This window comes from Ostrinia nubilalis, chromosome 26 (assembly GCF_963855985.1).
Source record: "Ostrinia nubilalis chromosome 26, ilOstNubi1.1, whole genome shotgun sequence".
Taxonomy (NCBI): Eukaryota; Metazoa; Arthropoda; class Insecta; order Lepidoptera; family Crambidae; genus Ostrinia; species Ostrinia nubilalis.
Window position 1 is genome coordinate 5,997,471 of NC_087113.1, and position 23,940 is coordinate 6,021,410.

The 23,940-nt window shown below is 35.8% G+C and overlaps 1 protein-coding gene across 1 annotated transcript in view; it reads right to left on the reverse strand.

Annotated features, from left to right (window-relative positions):
* Positions 1 to 19,656: 19,656 nt before the first annotated feature.
* The window catches only part of LOC135084484 (irregular chiasm C-roughest protein), a 144,373-nt gene continuing 140,089 nt past the window's right edge, over positions 19,657 to 23,940 (reverse strand). The window contains exon 22 of the mRNA XM_063979271.1: positions 19,657 to 23,741. Coding sequence (XP_063835341.1) covers positions 23,704 to 23,741 — 38 coding nt within the window. The 3' untranslated portion in view covers positions 19,657 to 23,703. The remainder of the gene's footprint in view (positions 23,742 to 23,940) is intronic.

The following is a 23,940-nucleotide window of genomic DNA, read 5'->3' on the forward strand; positions in this document are numbered from 1 at the left end:
AAATAAAATACCTCCTAGATCGTAATTAAGTGCTATACAAGTAGAAGACATTAGTTTATGATCAGTGCGTTGCTATGTTGTCACGATTTTGACGCTTATCAGGCCAATGTTTTGTTAAATGTCGTCAAAGTCTTTTTTTTTCTGCAAATAGTTTTATAAAAAGCGCTTTTTCCACGTACTTTTCATTTAATCGCTTTAAGTTAAAGTTGCATGGCTGCAGCTACCTCATACATCAGACATTCGATGACTCTAATATTATTTTAATTATAATGTTAAAACTGACAAAATTACTATGAATGACAAGAATTGAATGACATTTTCAAGAAACCCTTCTTCCACATAGCTGTAAAATATGGATTGTTCAAGCAATTTTCCCCCATCATCCTAACGCTCCACTCAAAACACAATTAAGATGAACTCGTTATTAACTTCGTAAGAATTCTATCAACCATAATCCTTATTTTATCGGATTTTTAAGGCACCAATCGAGTTTCGCATAAGAAATTTCTTTCGGCAAGTTTAACTTGTAAAATTTTCCCCTTTGATGTCTGTCGTTTGTTTTAGAAGAAAATGTTTGATTTGCAACGTTTTATGTTAATTTTAAGTGTTACTTCGGAATTCGGATTTTGCGTTTATCTTTTGTCTTTACCTTTTTATAGGTCGAGTAATAAGCATACGGATCGGATAAAAAGGTAAGTGTGGAATTGAGAAAGTTGAGTTAGGTATGACATTTCCAAACCTTGGAAAACTTCAATCAGTAATCAGTAACTATCTGAAAGCCTGTGGCCAAATAATATACTAGAACTTTAAAGCGATAATCTAGACAGATCAGGATGATGATGATGATGATGATCACTGTTTTACATCTTAGACTTGATATTATCTGGTATTAAAGAGTCGTGCTCCTTCAAGAAGGAAAACTAGAAACTTAAGGATGATTATGAAGTTCTAAGACTAAATCATAATAAGTAAGCTAAGGTCGAAGGAAGACGAGGTAAGGCTTATTGCTTCAAAAGATACAGGCATTATTTTATACTTAGATATTTGTAAATTTCTACGCTGTGTGTCATAATCGTTGAATTAATCTGATTTCTTACCATAAAAACTTGCGCTCGTTCACTCAATAACTCAAACTGAACACCTCAACTCAAGTATCCCCAAAAGTGCAAAGTTAAGCACATTCAAAATGGCCGCCTATTCAAGCTAAATAAGTGCGCGAACACAAGCGGAGCTCAGAGCGGAAATTAGAGCGGAACATAAGTAGGCGTATTAGATTTTCAATTATTTATATTGTCACTCCATTATAACATAAGTTTATATAATGTCACTGTAACCGTAAAGGTTCAGCCAAAGTCAGTGGAAATCAGTAGTATCGCCATCGCGCACGCAGGCTGCACATTTAATAGAAATTAGTACGTTCAGTTTCAAGTTAATCTTATTTTGAAATTACTGACAAAAGTAAGCACACTTAACAGGATTTGCCACACTGAATGCGGTCTGCGGTCAGGTCAAAGCGAACTTAGCCCGCATCATAATATGAAATTATCGGTCTCTATACATTTTGTATTAAAGCAATTTGACCGTGCGGGCACTGAGCAAAGAACGCAAACCGCACCCCTGACTTGATGATTGTCTTGCCCGAACCGCTGACCAATTGCCCTGACCGCCAATGTTGTTCATATATGATTCACATTGACCTGACCGCAGGTCCTATCCAGTGTGGCAATTCTTTTAATTAATCTCACTTTGAGTTCCGCTGTCAGCTCCGCATGTGAACACGGCATATCTATAAAAACCGGGACGCCACCGTAAAATTTAAAACAGACATAAACCGGTTAACTGCATTGCCTTCAATTGTTTTCGGTTTGATATTATTTTGATAATACTGCAGTTTTTAGCTTCGAAATGAAGCTTGCTATTTATTTACGAGTTTCGGAACGTTTTCCGGTTTATTTATGTGGGAAAGGTGAAATATTTAGTTTTCTGTTTGCTGTGTGGTTAATTTATTTCCTTTTCAAGGCGGTTTTAAAAGAATTGGAGTACATTTACGTTGAAAATTTTAGAAACAGGGACCTTTCATCAGTCAACAGTCTGTAGTGTTGTAAGTATCTTGCTCGGTGGACTGACGATCTGATGATAGTCGCGGGAAGCACCTGGATGGGAGCAACGCAGGAGGGTGAATATCAACAAACTCGTTTTTTTGCCTAATTCCGGTGGCGAATTTTCATTTCCACTTTCCAAAACTTTTTTGTGGCAGAAATAGTAGTAAATGACTTGTATTATTCAATGTTAAGGTAGAGATCAAAATATTCTTAATACTTTTCGAGTTATGTTAATTTGAAATTATCAAGAGCCACCGAAATTGTATTTGAGCCACCGGGATTAAGAACCAATTCACCGAAATTGATTTATACAGTGAAATGAGGAATATAATGGGCGATTGTCTCAAATTACTTATTTATTTAAAATCAATTAAGTATTATTATCCAGTAATGATGTTTACAAATTGGTAACAATATTCAGGCCCATGATGTGACCCTAGAAAAGCCATGTGTGTCGTAAGAGGCCACTAAGGAATCAAAATACTGAAGGATGGGCTGCAGCATCTTTCCAGGTTTATACTACCATACTGCAACTACCAACCAGCCTGCAAAGCATGGTGATAACGGCAAAAACCCTCCATAGAGAACAAATCCAAAACTTTCTGACTCTAGTCGCCGGCAGCCCCGTTGTTCTAAACTCATCACAAAGACATCATGCATGACCCTCAAACCCAGAAACAAACTCTATTCCCGGGATGGCGACAACTGCCCCAGGTTGGTGTAAGGTTTATCTTCCATAAGTAAAATGTTGGTCCAGGCTAGCCAAGTTTCGCACATAGAAGAATGCCGAATAAAAGAAGCTCGAAAGATGTCGACTGATGAAGTCTAAGCCACGACCAGTGCCAATCCAGCTCCAAAACCCAACGAATTTTCAGCTCGAGTGGCAGAATAGATTGCAACCTACGAGGCTACGGAAATTTTAGCTGTTTCAGGACTGTTCTCATCTGTTTTTAAGATTCTGCTTAGTATCGATGTTAAAATAGCTATCCAAGTCCTCACCCTAATACAAAGTGTATTATAGAGGCGATTATGTGTAATAAATCAATAGTATGTATTTGCGAGGATCAAATTATACTACGTTGAATAACGAGGATAGCAGAACCGTTTTGGTAAATGCTTAAGCTGCTAGAAGAGATTAAGAACTAGTAATTAGGCTGAAAATCGAGATTATCCCGACACTTTAGCGAAGATTTATCTTAGACTTTATCTTGAGCGAGATTAGAATGCCCTGTTAAAAACAACAAGGTATGTACCAGGAGATGATGAAATCACAACTGAGCTTATGAAATTATATGGAATGCTAATACTAAAGTCCCCTTAAATACCACCATGTCCCAGAACCCAAAAAATAAGGCATGGAGGTGATAATCTGGAATTACATGGACGTCGGCGATGGTCCAGAGTCAGGTGAGGCCTCCTGCTTCGGGCTTTACCGCTTTTTCCTGAAATATGACTATCTCGCTATCCGACATTCAGTATCCCAGACAACCTCATTTTCGGAAAGACGTTTAATACTATGTTATGCTGCGTCAAATTATGCAGAAGACTGATACTATATTCAGTCATTATTCTTGACCTTTTTGTATTATAAGAAAACCTTCTTCGATTCGGTCGAGATCTGGGCTGTGCTACAGTCTCTTTAATGGCGCCAAATTGACTGTTAATACATGCAACTGCTGAAGTACTTGTATGATAACTTCATCATATCACCCCGCCTCCAAGATCAGAACTCGAAACTTATCTGGTTGCTCCGAGAGTTACGACAGGGAGACACCATAATCTCTTAAAGTCTTCACTACCTCCCACTTAGAGGTTTTCAAGCTTCTGAGCTAGAGCGAGCTCAGTATCAAGACAACTTCGATTCACTGACGATATTGTAGTTATGGCTGAGACCTTAGTAGACCTAGGTACAATGCTCCAAAGCCAATAAGACCAATTCTGGCAATAGATTCGCCACCGGAGCCACCGAAATTGCGCCACCGGAATTTAAAAACTGTTACAAAATTCAAATTATAAAGAAAACTATAATTCCAATCTGTATGCAGATACAACAAAATACCAAACTTTAATCATGTAAAAGAATCGTTTAGCATCTAAGTAAGTAGTTTTCACTCATACACTTGACAGCGGAATTGAAAAATTTTGTATTCCTGTGCCGCTGATACAAATATTTACGTGTCTACTGGAAAAACAATACCACAAGTAGCAAGTCTTTATAGCCCGATCAGGAGGACACAGCTGAGTGATGCAGGGAAGAACAACTCTACGTCTCTCAAAGCTTCTTTGGAGAAGTAAGAGAGTGTCAAAATTGAGCCACTGTAATTGGTTTTTTTCGTGGGACATTTTTGAAAGGCTATTTAAAACACTTAAATTATGAAATATGACATTTCTTTCAAATCATTTGGAAGACTTATTTAATGTATTTTATGACTATATTATTCTTAAATTACTAGAATCCCCGAGAAAGATGGAATAACACAATTTATGAGTAGAAATAGAATCAGGACACGCCACCGCTATTAGATTTTGGGTCTTTGAAAAATTTTTCAGCACATAAAATAACTACCTATTGTCCTGAAGACTTTGCTATCGTGTAAAACGCTGTTTAAACTATATACAGAAAAAAAATCATTGCTCTAGTTATATTTCTCCCATCGATTCTCAGCTCCGCCGCGAAAAAAACGTGCTTGGGATATTCACCCAGGACCGGTCGTTGTGGAAATCCTTGGAGGCATTTTTCCAGCCGTGGACGTCTGCTAGAAGACGTTTGAACTCTTGATAGCCATGCCATTTAATAGTTCAGTTCCCGATGTAGATAGTCATTTTTGGCAGTGATATTATTATCTTATCATTGTTTTCATTAAAATATCTTTGTCTCTTTTTATCGCAGCCATTAATAACAAAGTAAGTAACAAAAGGTCAAATACTGTATACCCAAAACTGCAAATTCGGTACGATTTTTTGCAAGTATTTTTGGTAAATCTATTTTTAATAGTCTCGTTATTTATGTATTATTTAACTTTTTGCACAATATCTTTTGTGTAAAAAGTGTTAGTCTGGCTAAACTCGAGAACGGCAATACCGATTTACAAATTTTTGTCTTGAAATATTTGTGAAAGTTCAGGGAAGGTTTAAACGGTGAAAAAAAAAACACAGTTCTTATAAAAGAAAAATATAGCGGTACATAGTTCGCCGGGACAGCTAGTTAGAAATAAAAATCGGGACTTTTATTCAACTTATCTCTTTCGTCTATCAAGTTACTATTATGACATTTTTTTTTACCAAGTTATAAAAGCAAAAACCTTAATAATAGAAAAACAAATCGTGCCTATCAAGTCTACCCACCTTCTAATTAGGCCCAAAACTACGCAACATATCACATATCTCACACTATTTCGATCGTACCCTTACCCTGACCTTTTTTATCCCACACTACCCCATTTCACCCCAAACTACCCTTTTGTTTCCTAAAACTGCCTTTGACAGCTTCTCCTGTAATCCCTCCCTGGCGTTTTGCATAATGCTGGGGTTTTCTTAGATTGTTCTGGTTTCCATCTAGAATGTTTCGGAGACATGAATTTATATGGGCCGTATGCCTTTTCTTCAGGTTTGAGGAAATGCTTTGTGAGGTGAGGTTTTGCTTTATTGGATTTTTAGTTTGATATTTGATTTTGGGGAAAATATTGGGATTTTTAATAAATTTTTATAATATAAGAACACGTAAGCGATGTACCTAATATAGGAAAAAAAAGAAATATTGCAGTATAGGCAACCTAAAAGTTACTCTGTGTGAGTAGCGATAAAGTTTATATTCGTAAAAATGTTATTTACAGGATAATAGAGTCGACAATCTTTAGCTAAAGTTATTTTAGTTCGTTTTCAAAGACGGAATAGGTATAGTTTTATAGTGTTAAAGATAATTTATTTTTCAAATCACTTGATAAAAGGAACATGTTTAATAAAATAAAAATAAATAAATAGTAGGCGCTTTCGATGCTTAAAGTATAATCTGTCATCAGATAAGATTGCTACTATAAAAAAATTAAACTAAATAAAAAAATATGGGTCTATTATAGAAGCTTGGTATTTTGACAATATTTTCTGGCCAGTTTTATGTCATAGATTAAATTTTATGGATATTATGGTATTCAAAGAATGATGATACCGTAATCTTCATGCAGTCTGACTCACGCTTTGCTCTTTGGAATGAATGAATGAATAAAGTTGTTGTTTTTGTTCAATATTCTCAGACAGAGTAAGGTTATAAAATTCAAAAACTTCTTCACACAAAGTCACGTGTGAAACTTAACAAATAAAACGCCCCCCTTTCTAGTCAGATACTAAAAAAATATTACCCTACGCCCACATCGAGTTGTGTCAGCTAAAATATTACAACAGCGAAAAAAACCATGCGAAATTGTAGTCTGCTTAGCTTTTACGCTGTTTTATCCCCGCACAGGGCCGCATTTAGGCTTATGGGGGCGTCCCCCGAGGCCCAAATTTGGGGGCATCGGAAGCGAGGAGGGGAACAAGTTTTTCAATATGGGGTTGTTCGGAAAGTTACACTTTGGGGTGGAGGTGGGAAGTTTTTAACTTTTTAAGACGTACCCTATCTCTTGGGATATGCGTTGACGGAGCAACGTGGCTTTTTACTGCAGTTTTTTTTATCACTTTGAACTTTGGAAGATTATAGTATAGTACTTGGTTCGTATGATGGAATTGATAGTTTTGGTAATAACTCTTGAATTTTCAAACGGTTAGATACTTTTAAATATCACGATATTTTAAATTTTAATTTCTTGCACAAACTGAGCTTAGCTTAGGACAATTAGCCTTTGTTTAATTGTTAAGCTTAAGCGAAGACATTAAGCACATTTTAACAATTAGCCTATCGGAATTTATGCTTGAAAATCAATCACTATTAAGTTTAATTCCGCACGCATTTTAGCCGCCACTATCTTTCTCATCATCTTGAGGGTATGTGGACGTCGCTAACATGTATTGCCGCAGTCTACATACTCTATATCAGTAGAGCGACACGATGGTGACGCGATGGCGACGCGATCTAGACGGACGTGTTATCAAGACTTAACATATCATTCAAGCGATGCAGTGGCGACGCAAAGGCGACGCGATTTACACGAGCTCATAAACCTAAATATATGACGCCGTGAGGATGCCATCGCCGTCGCATAGCAAACAACGTAGTCGCGTCTATTTTACACACTCTAGCGATGCGGTGGTGACGTAAAGGTGACTCGAAGGTGACGCGCAAAAGTAAGATAAGATAAGGTAAATTTATTGAATAAAAACTTAGCCTAAACACAAGAAACTTAAATGGGACTATGAAATTATTATTTTAAAGGCTGTTTAGCTGTTTATCAAAGACCCTCATTTCCCCCAATTACGGCCCTGCACCCAACCGTTTCTGTGGAACCCGTAAAGCTCTTTTTATGTGCAAATGTGGTCGCTCATAAAGTTACTACGTGATATTTTTGACAAAACCCTCCTATAGAGTTTTGAATGATGACCGAAAATGTCTGATTGCTTATTCTATTAATATAGGTTTTGTATCGTCATTACGAATATTTTTTTCTAAGATTTGGATTTTTTTAAATTTCGATCTTCGGTCCAGGAGTCAGTCCTGTGAAACTACCTTGTTATTTAGTGATCCGTCTACTCATTGGCCTCCTGTCCCATGAAAAAAAAGTTTGACTGGAAGAGATCGCCTTATTAATAAGACCGTTTAAATTGTGTTGTCTCTTTTTTAAATTTCTTTCTTTTCTTGTCTTGTGTGGTATACAGTACAATAAAGTAGGTATGTTCTATCTATCTATCATACTCTATGTTTATCGTAAACAAACTTACTGAGCTAGTAAAAAATCACAAACATTATGTTCTACCTAGAAAACAGTTTATCATATTGTCGCAAAACCACACATACGTGTTTTATTGGCTTTCCAGTAAATTCCAAAAGTCCTCTTCCATGAAGACCGACTGCACATACTAAATACGCGTTAGCTCAAAGCTATAAAAATGGAATACCTCAATCCCCTTTGTCTCCAAGCCGCAAAAACCAAGCTATTCCAAATTCGAAAAAGAGCCACGCTATTTGAATTTCGAATGCGTCTCGACAGCTGTAGTGATGGGACTCGATTAAAAAATATTCGAATTAGTACGAATTACCATTAGGTTGATTGGGATTGTGAGCGCTTTGGATCGATCTGTAAGCTCACTTGTAAATAAATGATTAAGTTAAATTATTGATTCGAATTAAGGTTAAAAAAACACACGGACACAGAGACATCAATAAAATTTGATTTCTATGTATTAAGTAATTATGAGTTACGAGAATATTCCATAAATCCTTAACGAGAAAAAAAATCGTAAGAAATTTGAAAATAATACGAAAGAAAAGAAACTACCTCCGCAGCCCCTAAGCTTGCAAAGTCATCAAAGTTTCGAATAAAGAAAACTGATTCAACACAGACGGCGATTCAAATCAGCCAGCCAATTCGAATCGACATAAATACTCATTCGAATCGAGCTTGGATTGACTTCACTCAATTTAATTGTAATTCAAGCCACATCACTACCCGTCAGTCTGCGCCCGACTGCCGCGGAGTTAGCACGTATTTAATGAAGTGCATTTAACAGATGGCGACTAACTAACGAATTCAAATTACTTTGTCCCTCTTCTTCATTAAGAGTTTTTGTCTTTTGAGCTCTTATTTCAACTGTTTCTCTGCCTTATCTTCAGATAGAGACATTTCATTACACTGGGGAACAGTCATTTTGCGGCATGGTAGTTTAGAGTCAATTCTGTATGCGACTAGTGTGCTGAATACTAGAAAAATATTAGATTTGTCAAATTGACTCTAGATCTTGAGATAAATACTATTAACTATTTATATGAAAAAACATCAATAAAAATACCAATTTGTATAAAAAAAATTATTTACACTAAGATCCTATTTAAGAACGATTTAAAAATTAAAAATATATTTGCTTTTCATCAAATAATAGAAAAAAAACTACAAAAAGCTTTTTCTGTAAGCTTTTATGTTATGGTTTTGGTCAGGAAAATTCCATAATTATGGCAATAGTAATCAGCCATCATCTGGCGGTCCCATTGACCGTGAATATCATTCTTCCACTATCCTGATGTTCTGGTAGAACCGTTCTGCTTATTTCTCACTGTAATCACCCAGATTATGGGAGAACCTGTCCAAATGGTTATTGTAAAAAAAAATAATTTAATACTCAAATTAGCTCCTTATGTGTAAATTTTTTAAAACAATTTAGCAACCAATTCTGGTGCTCTATGACTCCTCAAATATTGTTTGACTACTAAAACAAAGCTTATCCATGCTTCAGATTCAATTTGTGTTATGTGGTTTACAAATACAGTGTCTTTTATAAGAGTATGGATTTGCGGTCAATCAAATTTATTTTTTCCGTATTCAAACGGAGGTTTCAGGAGGTAAAGGACTTTAATTTGGCTGACTTTTGATCATTTTAGTGATTAGAAAGCTCAGTTCATATCTTTGGCCTTCCAAATTGAAGTCCTTTACGTCCAGCTTGGCTCCAGTATGGCAAAGAGTCTACACAAGGCTTGCAGACGATATTGGACCCCCAATATTTATTCTTTTAAGGAAGTTTTATACTAAAGTATGCTTGGTAGGTTTTTATCACTACCTCCGTGATCTTATTTCTTTGCTTTTGTAAGTTTACAAGCCAAATATTAACAAAAACTGTTGGGGTTGTAAACGCAAAGCTTTCATAATGAACTCATATTTTTTGAGACAAAAAGCTCTTTAAAAATTAATTTAAAAGACACAAACTGATAATTTCAAGGTCTAGTAGCTGATTAATAAATTGTTGTAACTACAACTACACTAATACATGAGTAGAAAATAAACTTAGTGGGGTATAATCAAATTAATATAAGTTTAGGGTGGGTCGTTTAATTTTTTTCATTGATTTCTTGCGTCTTGTTTATCTCAAGAACCAGAGTCAATCCAAAGAAAGTAAATGCACACCATTTATGTCTAATACACGTGTTTACAAAAACCATTAACAAAATAGATGCCGCAGATTTTTTTATTTTTTTTGTTCCGCAGTGTTATCCTTTAGCCCGTTTTGTTTTTATTGCCGGTTCTTATAGTGGCAATTAAGGTTTTCTAAGTTTATAGACAAGTATTGGGTTTCTTTTAATTAAAGATTCTAGCGGATTATTTGACGCGAAATGGGTTAAATGATTCTGTTGTTAAGACAGTATTTCTGTATTTCATGACATTGTTATAACAGCTTACCAAGTAAAATGAAATTAATATAAGTAGAATTTTACCGTTCGATATAACGTAACAAATATTAATCGTTTCGATTTTCTAGAGTACAACCGCCTCTGTGGTCTAGTGGTAAGACCACCTGCTTCAGACGCAGAGGTCCCGTGTTCGATTCCCAGTGGGACCAGATTTTTCTGTTCGGTTTGGTTGGTGGTAGGGCATGTTCTAAGTCCGCCTGGCTAGCTACCACCATCTTACCTAAGTCTGTCGCCATAACAACAATGTTAACAGCATTGTTGTGTTCCGGCAGTTAGAGGTAAGATAGCCAGTTCCTCCGTGGTTGAGGAATCCGGGTGAAGCTCGCTTCCACCTTCGGCCTGATCATCACTTACCATCAGGTGAGATACAGGCCAATAGCTTCCTCGATGTGGATAAAAAAAACATACGTGTATAACAAAACTTATGTACTGCATACTTATTATGTTGTAATATTAGATTCAGCAAAAAATATTTTGTCATAACTACCAACAATAAGGAAAATAGATACACATAATTATATTAAAACTTTTTTTCATAGATCTTATATCTTTTTATTTGCAAAGGTACACAAACAAATATGAATATTAACTCATACAAATAAGGCAAATAATAAAGTTGTAGCTATTAAAGTAATAATTATAATTGTATTTATTCGTTCCTTGACATCTGTTATTAAAAGTATGTACATCACAGACCACTTAGTGTAATAGAGTGAAATGTTAATTGCTAAGAAAATCAATAGTAATAAATAAAGTATGTTTGTTCGTTCCGATAAAGCATCAAGGTTAACATTGAGGCATTATGTAATTATATTAAAAGCTATTTTGGAACCAAAATGGTTAGCCTGTTAGGGATTAGGTATACTTGATAAGTTCTATTTTATTTGGAGCTTACAGATTCGTTCGTTTCAGCCGAATGACGTCCTCTGCTGGACAAAAGCCTCCCCCAAGGATATCCACAAAGATCAGTCCAGGCACCTTTTTTTTTTAGGAAAAAATTCATTGAATTGCATACCTACCCTGCGGGGACAGGGTAGGTTATGTGGGGCTCACCAAGTCAGAAGGACAAAGGGATACCCACTAAAAAGACCCCGGTGCTCCGTCATTCGCCTTAAGTGGGAAGGAACTGTGGACAAAGCCTTCACTACCACCGTCCCTCCCCCGCAAACTTCACCAGATCTTCGCTCCACGTAGTGGGAGGCGTGCCCAGCGTTCGGGAAGCTTCACGAGATTCTCACGTCCGAAATACCACAGTGTCTCAAGACAAAAGTCTTTGACCCGTGTGTAGTGTCAGTGTTGATATACGGATCTGAGACGTGGTCGCTTACTATGGGCCTCATAAGAAGGCTCAAGGTCACCCAAAGGGCGATGGAGCGGACTATGCTTGGAATTTCCCTGTGTGATCGAATCAGAAATGAGGAGATCCGCAGGAGAACCAAAGTGACCGACATATCTCGCAGAATAGCTAAAATCAAGTGGCAGTGGGCGGGGCACATAGCTCGTAAAGACAATGGCCGTTTGGGCAGAAAATTTCTCGAGTGGCGACCACGGGCTGGAAGACGTAGCGTGGGCAGGCCTCCTACTAGGTGGACCGACGATCTGGTAAAGGTCGCCGGAAGAGCCTGGATGCGGGCAGCACAGGACCGTGCATTGTGGAAAACCTTGGAGGAGGCTTTTGTCCAGCAGTGGACGTCATTTAGCTGAAAAGAACGAACGAACCTATTTGCTATTTCTCCATTTTGTAGAAAAGACCCACATTTTCCTCGTCAAAGTTTTTTTTAAAGAACAGTTAACCCTTTTGTGATAAGCTAAATATAGGCCAGTAGAATTAAACACAAAAATTGATTAAATCGGAAATAATTCCTACAAAAGATTTTTTTGCTTTAATGGCTTCATTGGTTGCCCATTAAGACTCTCCTAAGTTTTCGACTTCGACGGAGTTGTGCTTAAGTGGTGGGGGCCCCCGAAAGGGGCGTTTTTTCGGTTTTCTGGTTATACCGCGTAAAGGACTTACCCTATCGAAAAGTGGTCTTCATGACGGTTAAAGGGCACTTAATCCTGCATTGAATAAGACCAAATTCATATGTTTTGGACAAACCGTTCTCGCGCTAAAGTTCGGCAAAGTAGAAAATATACGTATAATTAATGACCCTCTCCACGTCCAATGGCTTGTTACCCACATGCTTCCAAGCCTTGTAAAGGGTCGCCTTAACCAGTCGCCTTAACACAAAGTCGTTCAGGTGAGTGCCAGGAAGAGGTGCAGCAACCGCAGTTAAGGAACGGCTGGGACGAACAAGGATAGGCGCATCAAGCTCGTAAGCCTTGATAGGGTTACACTGGTTGAGGTGGCCCTTTTCAAGACTTGGAAGCCTGTGGGTAACAAACCATTGGACGTGGAGAGGGTCATTAATTATAAGTATATTTTCTACTTTGCCGAACTTTAGCGCGAGAACGGTTTGTCCAAAACATATGAATTTGGTCTTATTCAATGCAGGATTAAGTGCCCTTCAACCGTCATGAAGACCACTTTTTGATAGGGTAAGTCCTTTACGCGGTATAACCGGAAAACCGAAAAAATGCCCCTTTCGGGGGCCCCCACCACTTACGCACAACTCCGTCGAAGTCGAAAACTTAGGAGAGTCTTAATGGGCAACCAATGAAGCCATTAAAACAATAAAATCTTTTGTAGGAATTATTTCCGATTTAAAAGCTAATTCTACTGGACTAATAAGCTTGTGTTACGAAAGGGTTTATTTTAGAGTCCAGCGGCGGGATTCGAACCTGTGTTCCTCGGTTCTCGATTCAGCCGATTGGGCTATTGTCGCTTATTAGGTATCGAAATCGATTCCAAATCTAAATTATTATAGTTAGAAAATAGCAAATAGACTAACGCTCGTATTCACAAACATTACTATGAGGTCTCACAGCGCGCTTGAACGCACAGGGTCACACACGAACCAATCACAGAGCTCTATTTATCGCTCGATTTGCTGCTTCACTTAAGCAAGCATCGTTTGAGAATGCGGGTGTTAATTATGCCAGATTTTCATTACAAATTAAATTTGTTTAATGAGTTAATAAAGAAATCATTTGATTCGATCCTACTTTTTAAATTATAAATGCGAAAGTCTGGATGTCGGGATGTCTGGATGTTTGTTACTCGTTCACGCAAAAACTACTGAACGGATTTTGATGAAACTTTACAGTATTATTGTATATAACCCAGAATAACATATTAGGCTTTAATTTATGACGATCTATGACAAACGAAATTTCACGCGGGTGAAGCCGCGGGCAAAAGCTAGTGGGTTAATAAATGTAGCTTCTAAGAACTGAATTCACGCGAAAATGTATCGCGGAAGGTGTATGTCATACATGACATAATAACTTATACAGGGTGGAATTTTGTAATGCCACCTGAAGGGAAAGTACCTACCTACTCAAAATAACTGTAGATAGAAAAACATTCCTTAATTTTTTTAAAGAAAGAGAACAGCATTCAAAGATTTCCGTTTTTTTTTCGAAAAAAATTCTGGAATTGGCGAGCACTTTTTTTAGAAATCTTTGAATGCAGTTCTTTTTCTTTTAAAAAAATAATTAATTTATCATTTTAGTAAAATTTTCTATTTGCAGAATTAGGAGTACTTTACCTCAAGGTGGCATTTCAAAATTCCACCCTCACCACCTTGTATATTATTTGCACGTAATTTTTCTTGTTAGCTAATACTTGGAATCTGCCACCATTCTTTCTTAGAAGGTGAAATTGTAATTTGATGGACAATTTTATGCCCCTTTATGAGAATACATAAAGGAGCAAATTTAAGGGAATATTAGGATTTAGGATAGGATTTTGGATTTATTTTGAACTAGCTTTCCGCCCGCGGCTTCGCCCGCGTGGAATTTTGTCTGTGACAGAAAAACTTAACCGCGCGCGTCCCTGTTTCAAAAACCGGGATAAAAACTATCCTATGTTCTTTCCCGGGACTCAAACTATCTCTATGCCAAATTTCATCAAAATCGGTTGCGAGGTTTAAGCGGGAAAGCGTAACAGACAGACAGACAGACAGAGTTACTTTCGCATTTATAATATTAGTTGGGATATACGTAATTAAGCAATTCTGCGAGCTATGTCGGTTACTTTGGTTCTCCTGCGGATCTCCTCATTTCTGATTCGATCACGCAGGGAGACTCCGAGCATAGCCCGCTCCATCGCCCTTTGGGTGCGGGCAGCGCAGGACCGTTCATTGTGGAAAACCTTGGGGGAGGCCTTTGTCCAGCAGTGGACGTCATTTGGCTGAAACGAACGATACGTAATTAAATTATGCCAATTAATTTTACATGCGTCATATTTCGTAGAATATGATTCATAAGTCTCATTATCGTGTAAGTATACGTACAGTTGTTTCTTTAATTAATTTTATTTATGTGCTCAAAGGATTGAAGTTTTTTAGTTAGTTGAAGAGTAGGCGCACACCGTTGATTTTTAGTTGGCCGATAGTTGTGTCCGATTTTAATTTGTATGAAGAATCGGCCAAATCGAATCGGCGTAGTGTGCGCACTCCCATACATGCCCATACTGATCAACTGCCCGACTAAACTATCGGCCGATAAAAAATCAACGGTGTGCACCTACTCTAAGTAGTTAAGTTCTCTCAGTATTAAGTAGATATTATCATCATCATCATTTCAGCCATAGCTGAACATAGGCCTCCCCCAATGATTTTCAGAGCCGGTTGGTAGCGGCCTGCGTCCAGCGCCTTCCTGCTACCTTTATGAGGCGTACCAAGCGTGGCGAATATTTATTTGCAATATCCCTCTATATGAGAAAGTCAACAACATACATCTGCTTCCGCAATTTATTACACCGATCTTGTCGCGACAAGGAAAAATTTCCGTGCTTTTAAGCGATTTTGTGAAAAATATTATTGGCAGGTAGTTGCTAATTGCTCATAAGATAGGCCCCCTTAATTTAATTTATTGTCCGTGGTGCATAATCTTTTCTTAAAGGTTTTAAACCTTTGTTTGTCACCTGTCATCCGCTTTGCAATGGAGGGAAGTCGAACCTTAATTTCGAACTCCTCCTATGTTCTTCTGATTAATTTCGTTGCGGGTCCAATGACAGTCCAACATTCCCCCGGGACAAACTTGACCTTCATTGGTTGGGTTTTTGTGGCGGTCAAGCTGTAGATCCTGGCTACACAGGAGTTGCAGTGGTGGGAACGAGAGGTGGGAATAGTCCCGTATATGAGAAAGTCAACGGCGACCCAAGGACCAACAACCTCAATAAATAAGTAGGAGGTAAAAAATATTATCAAATAAACTTAATATTGTCCTTATTAGGTATACATTCCATGAAGTACCTATTTAGTACGATCGCCATCACCTAGCTAAAAAATTCGAATAGTTTTAAGAATTCATTGGAAAAATATCTTAGTTTTGGATCTTTCAAATACCATGAAAGATATATTGCTACCCAATTGTACCCTGCATGGACGATAAAACATCAAGTCCCTTTATCCAATTACACTTAGTCAAAGTAGTTGAAATAAAATACCTTTTTTTGCATTTTTTGAGTTTAAATAAGTCAGTTAATATTTTTAACCCAACAATTTCTGAGTCTTCCAGTGACTTGGCCTACCTTTAGCTTGGTCCACGGGCCAAGTCGCTGGATTGAATTTCTAAACATTTTTTTTTCCAACAACTGCCACCTATTTTATTAGTAAATTAAACACCAAATCGACAAAAATCTACTCTACAATCTTAGAGTGGGCCCCAGTTGCTGAAAGATTTTTTTTAAATTAAATCCAGCGACTTGGCCCGTAAACCAAGCTAAAAGTGGGCCAATTCACTGGAAGACTCCAATTTCTCAGTTCAAACTTCAATATAAAATCCCCATACAAATCTAACTCCAGATCTTGAATGGAATCTATATTAACAAACGTAAAACCCCCACCCTTAATACAGTCAAAGTGAAAGGTGTGAGCTACGTAAGAATCCCGAGAATTTTTTAAAGGATTGGACCAAGAAATTGCAAGAATATTTTTGCTGGAGTAACTCTGGATAGGGTTGTTACGGCTCATACGACTCGATACTATTTTATCGATATCAATAATATTTTAAGATTAAGAACAAAATTACTGTCGACTAAAAATGTGTGGAGTATTGAAACTGCCTTCTGTCATTAAAAAATTTTAAAACATTAATTTGAAAAAAGTTCATAATTATTATGTGAGTGAGTTTTATGAGTTGCTGTTTTTTCATGAGTCTTAATTAAGGCGGCGAAGAAATATGAAGTTATCATTATTGCGACATGGATAAGACTAAATTATGGGGCTAATTGCAGAGTTGTAGTATCTAATAGGTAAAAGTGCATTTTTGCTCTATTATTGATGTTTATCCCAACTTTATGTTGTTGACTTCAAACCAGCTTGCATGAAGGCATCTTAAAATATAAAACCAACTTTAAAACCATAATAATTGTTATCATCATTGTTATTTGATTATTTTTATTTCAGCTGTAATTTTACATTGAAATTGGCAGCTTCTTTATTCGATATTTAATGATTGACAATCAGGACGCAAACATACACTATTGACTCAAACTATCGATACCTCAATGGCACGGTTCCATCCCTAACCCCAGTTAAACCTTTCAATTGAGTTCGAACATTAGATTTTATTAAAGTTGGTTCAGATTACACTCCGCTTCCGTCTCGTTTTATCGCCGTACGTACGAGCAGGACGGCTGGTCTAATCACATTGGATATTCTGGACAAGTAGTTCTCCTTTTATTCTGACTCAGTCTAGGTCGATAGCTAATCCTAGGCTATAGATAATTCATGGGCAACTTCTAGCCTTTGGCATGTACGAAAATGTACGGTGTATTCGTGTATCAGAAATGAACGAGGATATGCACCAATATGGTCAATGCTTTGAGCTTTTAGGGGATGGTAGAATCGTAGCAGCCATTTTGTACTTTATTGGTATCGTTGTTTCAGCGAAATGACGTCCACTGCTGGACAAAGGCCTCCCCCAAGGCTTTCCATAACGACCGGTCCTGCGCTGGCCGCATCCAGATTCTTTTTGCGACCTTCACCAGATCGCCGGTCTAGCTAGTAAGAGGCCTGCCCACGCTACGTCTTTCGGCTCGTGCTCGAGAACTTTTCTGCCCCGACGGCCATCGTATCTACGAGCTATATGCCCCGCCCACTGCCAGTTGATTTTATAAATTAAAGACAAAAGTGTAAGACAAGTTTATTTTCATAATATTATACGAGTAGACCCATACGTGAGTACTACCTCAATCAATATTACGAACAACTGCTGTACATAGGCCTCCCTCAATGATTTCCAGATTGCCGGTTGGTAGCGGCCTGCATCCAGCGCCTTCCTGCTACCTCCATGAGGTCGTCTGTTCACTTCGTGAGTGGATCTGCTAAGCTTCTTCTTCTTATTCGTTACGCTCTTGGCAGAGTGGTCGTGGTCACGTTAAGCTTATACTTGTCTTAATTTCTACACTACAAATTAAATTATAAATTCTAGAAGAAATTCCCATGAAATTAAAATTTACTGTGATTAAGCACTCATTAGACACTCTTGAATGTGGTAGTAAAAATAACTACTAGCGCTCTTATCTTACTATCCAATTACTTATAAGTAATTTCAACCACATAATTACTGGCTTTTTAATAACTCAAGTGGTTTTAGTAAGAATCTGCTAGAATTAAATTTTAGTTGAGAGATCTATAAAAATCCCACTAATGGTGATTTGCTTGATTCTTTCATACTTACGCTTAATTGGCAATAATGATTAACTTACCGATGTAAATGACCTTTTTCTAGCGTACACAGCATCCATGAAATGCCTACTTACTATGTGACTGAGTTTGTTCCGGCGTTTCTTCTTGGACTTGTCTTGAAGTGATGTTGGGGCTCAGAAGATAAGAGAACATAAACCTCTTTTTAATCTTCTTTTGACGTTATATAAAAATTAAAAAAATTATTAAAAGTGATAAAAAACAGACTGATTGACTGATTTAGTACCTACTTAATCTGACACTTGTTCTTTAACTGTATGTAGATTAAGTTCAGTTGATTCAATGTTTTCTCTTAACCCGTTAAAAGTCTACTCGTCTCAAATTTTTCATAAGTTTTGTAATAATAATTACTCATTATTTACATACCTCTTTTACTGGGTGAATTAATATCTAAAGGACAATGACCAAAAATGTATGGAGTGTGGTCCAAATGTCCACCACTAACGAGACCTATGTAGTAAAATAGTCTACTAAATACTGATTCATTATAACCAAACCGCAATCAAAAATATGCTGTCAGTAAAAAGTTATGACTGAATGAAAAGTCTGTTTTTTACCTTTTCATCCGAAAAATGTTCTTGATATCATTCTATACATTGCACATTTTTGACTAATCTACGCATGTTATGGCATATCGCATGTGGCGCGGGGTTATAGATGAATTTTATTAAATACTAGCTTTCCGCCCGCGGCTTCGCCCGCATGGAATTTTGTCTGTCACAGAAAAACTTTATCGCGCGCGTCCCTGTTTCAAAAACCGGGATAAAAACTATCCTATGTTCTTTCCCGGGACTCAAACTATCTCTATGCCAAATTTCATCAAAATCGGTTGCGAGGTTTAAGCGGGAAAGCGTAACAGACAGACAGACAGACAGACAGACAGACAGACAGACAGAGTTACTTTCGCATTTATAATATTAGTTGGGATTATATTAGCTGTGCCTACGACTTTGTACCCGTGAAAATAGTTTGAATAATATTTCCCATTTTTACAACATTTGTCTTTACTGCTCCGCCCCTATTGGTTGTAGGGTGATGTTATTTATCCTAAAACCATCCTTGATAAATGGGCTATCCATAACAAAAAGATTTTTTCAAATCGGACCAGTAGTTCCTGAGATTAGCGCATAAACTACTGCAATTTTTGAGACAGTCATAACTTTTTACTGACAGCTTATTTTTTTTTCGACCCATACTGAAAGTTAATCTCTATTTAATGGACTATAAGCCAATATAGGTCTCATTGGTGGTGGACATTTGGACCACTTTTGGTCATTGTCCTTTGTCCAAAAGTAGGCTTGAAAAAGTAATACGCAATACACACACAGCCAATTACTCGTAAGTACTTTGAAGAAACATAACAACCTAATGATAGAAATTAAAGGTAAAAATAGTCAATGAAACAACGAAATACATAGGCCAAAGTTTCGTTTTATTTAGAAAAGTATTTTGTACAATTTAACTAATTTACATTTTAGAGTTGCATACGAATCGCACCGCTATCTCTCACACCACAAACCTTTTTCCAACTAATACTAAATTCACAATTTTAAAAGCTTTACATATTTATATCATACATTATTAACAATTTCAATAGTAGCAATTAATATTTACAAAAACACTTTAATCTATGTATCACAGAAAAAATAATTATATACCTAGCATTAATAATTTTATACATTAGGAGATAGTTCTTACACATCTCTACACAGAAACGCGTGTGCGTAAAGTATAATGATATTGAAATGTATAAGCAGTCGTATTTTTATACTAATGAATATAACTCGAAATCTTTCGTTCGTTTCTATGAAATTAATTACAAAAATCAAGAAACCAATGTTGATATGGTTTATTCTTAATTGACATGAAGAGCTAGATAAAAAATATACAGTCAGTTTCTTAAGCCTTGGTCGGATGACGTGACTGTGACGCGACGCGAGAGCGACGTGATAGCTACGCGAGAGCAACGTAACATTGCAGTCAAAAGACGATAATTTAAGGAAACCTTACGTCAAAACACGTGTCGTCACGGTCGCATCGATAAACCAAAGGATGTTAGAAAATAGAGAAAGATTTCGCGTTTTTTTTTTATCTAAAAAGACGGATGATGAATTTCTAAGCGACTATATTTCATAGTTAATTAGACTAAACTAATTTTAGTAGTTACAGAATACCAAAACAGCAAAAGATCGATAAAGTGAAACAAATTGATAGTGTGGTTTTAAAATTGAATTAAAAAGTCATATATCACCAAATCCCATGAATTATAAAAGCATTTAGGAATTTAATTATAAAAAAATATTAAACTGTTTTATTTATTAAATTTTAAGCGAAGATTATTATGTAACAGTGTAGGTAAATGCGGGGTTATTGTGTTTTTAACCTTTAACAGGCAAGTACAATTTTTTCATTGTCACCACATACCTAAATAAAAGTTCCAAAATAAGCAGTACTTTACATGGTACAATATGCCCAAGGCATTGATATTGTACTGGTACTGTGAACTACCTTGTAAAGGGTTAACGGCACGACAATGCCACGTGTTCCAAATGATCAATACAATCAAGGTTTGGGCCCTTTAATAATGAAACAGTGATTCTATTATTAGAGACCACGTTTGTTTATTGACTTTTACGCCCACTGATATAGGACTGTTGGACTGTTTTTCAATCCATTAAAAAATATTAGTAGTGAATATTTACTTAATGGATTAAAAACAGTCCTATTGACACACTTTTGTGATGAAAATATTATTTTTCCACATTTATTTTAAGCTAATCAAACTTACAGTTCATTTATCAATAAGTAATTGCCTTAATGTGTCGCAATTGTATTACGTTTTCTCTTTAGGTTTTGCGTGGGTAACACTGTAATTTTTTTGTTCTTTTTTCGTGTGGGTTGTTTTAACTGAGTCACAGTCCAGCTAGAGATACTTCATTTGCCACCAAAGGCGTCTGACATTTTTTTTACATGGCCCAAATGATAACTTTGTTAACATGTTAACCCCCTAAGGTACAGAATAATATTTTTTTAAATCTTTAAAGTATGAAACCATTTTTTGGACAATGAAGTCTGCAACTTTCAATTGTAAAGGACAAGCATTGGGGGAGGCCTATTTTCAGCAGTGGACTTCTTATGGCTGAGATGATGATGATGATGTCTTAAATTGGAATTGGATCTAGACCTTTGAGACAATTTTAAAACCACACAATTGAAATCCGAATCCAAACTCATGAGTAGGTTAGTCTAATCAGTCTTAGATCGAAATTTTTACTTTTTTCATTTAAAGTTTGAGCATACATTACAAGCTGTAAATATAAATTTATTTTATCTAAATAAAAATCTGATAATTTTTAAAATAATTTTCGAATTGCACTAACAGTAACTAAATGGAAGATCAGTGCTATGAATAATAAAAGTTTTTAGTAATAATAATATAATGAAGTTATATCTATTTTTTATTATATTTAATGTAGACAGATATGTTTGAGACATGAAAATGGCACATTTCGTAAATTAAAGCTTATTGTGTATTCTACAAGGGGTTGTAATATTATTTATATTATTATTATTTTCGATGGGAATTTAGTTCACAACAAATAAAAACCGAATAAAATTTATTTACCCGATAGATAATAATGTTATCAAACGAAAAATAACTTATACTTTTTGTGCTGGATGATATTTTTCGCAAGGAATACTATTTTTTTCATTTCGTCTTAAATGATGAAATTAAAAATCTTAAATATATTAAAAACACAAACTAGATAATAACAGTAACTATGTTTTGCAAGTAAGCATCTTGCATTTTCTTCAATATAGAAAATTAAGTTTTTAACTCGGTAAAAATAGTGTTCCATCAATGTCCAATTAAGTTTACTAGCCAAAGGAAGAGGGTAGTTTAGTTTATTCATAAATAACGAAGTGCACTCGATATTTTCATAAAATTTCACTTTTAAAATATTCCTGTGCTAAAAAAGTTTTATTACGGAATTTAAGAGGTTAATAGTTTGAGTAAAGTTTTTTTTTTTTTAATTGCTGTTGTTTCGAGCAGGACCTTTTGAGGGCCTTGCACTAGCACTCTGAAAAAATGGCACGACGATAAATAGAACATACAAAAAAAACATACAGACGAATTGAAAACATCTTTTCTTTTTTTGATGTCTAGTAAAAAGAGTAAGCACACTTTTTTTCTCTCAAAAAGTCTTAAAAATAAAGAGAAAAACGAGATGATGATTAAGAGAAATTACATTATTTGTCTCAAAATCAAGGAAATTCTTAAATGAGAGTTTTAAATATATTAAGATGATTTTAATCATTATGGCTTATAAATATGTTTTTATTTACACGAAAACTTCAACAAGTCAGTCAAAGTATTGAAAATTGACGAAATTCATTGCGTTACACAAAATATTCGTATTGTGGATAGAATTGACATAAAAGAGGCTATCAAATTACATTTCATACCCATTAAATATCTTATTACCTACCATGAAGTCTTGTACAGCAGCAAACAATAACGTAGATTATAATCATAATTTTTTATACAATGTATAACATTTACGTCATACCACAGGAAATCGCTTATTAGGCCAAATGAGTTATTCACCGATTTTAAAATTTTAACTACCTATTTTTTCTTTTAGGAGACCTACTTAAATTCTATTTTTTTCATAATTTTCCAAAGGAAAAAAGTTTAGATTCTGTTTCCAAAACAATATCATTAACACTTGCAAATGGGTATTCATAGAATCATAAGAAACTAAGATTTATTAACAATGTATTATAGTCACCAAAGTTACGTTTTAGGCTCATTTTTACGGCCGACTGTACTCACTTCCCTATAACCAGTCAAAATGTCAAGTTCATTTTCCAACGAAACAAAATCGGGCGTTTCTTTTACACGCAACATTTTACCTTGAAGATAATAATATTATGTAGGAATCAATCAGTTGTATAAATAGCTAATACGGACAATTCAAACCCTACAATTTATTTTTACTTACTAAGCAATACTAATACATTAGCAACAGTCATTTACATTCAAGTTATAAAAGATTTTTTTTATAAAATGCTTAAAAAAGTGACCAGAACTCAAATGAAAATATTTAAAAAATGCAAAAAAAAAAAACCACGCAAACAGTGAAACATGTTTGTATAAATCAACATTTTAGTGTTATTTTTTTATAAAGAGATCTTTCAAGGCTCCAGATTTTTTTTACAAGCATAAAAAATCTTTTCTAAACCAACTATTATTTTGACTAACTACGAAAACATCTAAGCTTTTGGTTTAAAAATCCAGTAACATTTTTTTTATAGAAAATGAACACCCCTCTTTCCGAATCATATGTCAATCAGGCGTCCTTAAACTATTTTTTATTTTACACAAACACTTAAAAGTTTTATGTTAAATTCTTTTTAACGCGTTGTCAAAGTCCTGTGCAATGTCAAACGTTGGTTATACGTGTGTGGCCAATGGTTGGGGATGGCCATTACCTGAAAATCATGCGTCACATTAGTGTCAGTGGATAAATCGGTGAAACCCTAAATGTCAATTTTGACAATTAGTTTACACGAACGAATTTCAACATTGGCTGGGCGTCGAATTTGTATAATTTGATTCGCATTTATAAAGCTTCAATAAAATAGATTTGACATCAAAACATTTACATAAAAGGAATTTGATTGTCAGGTT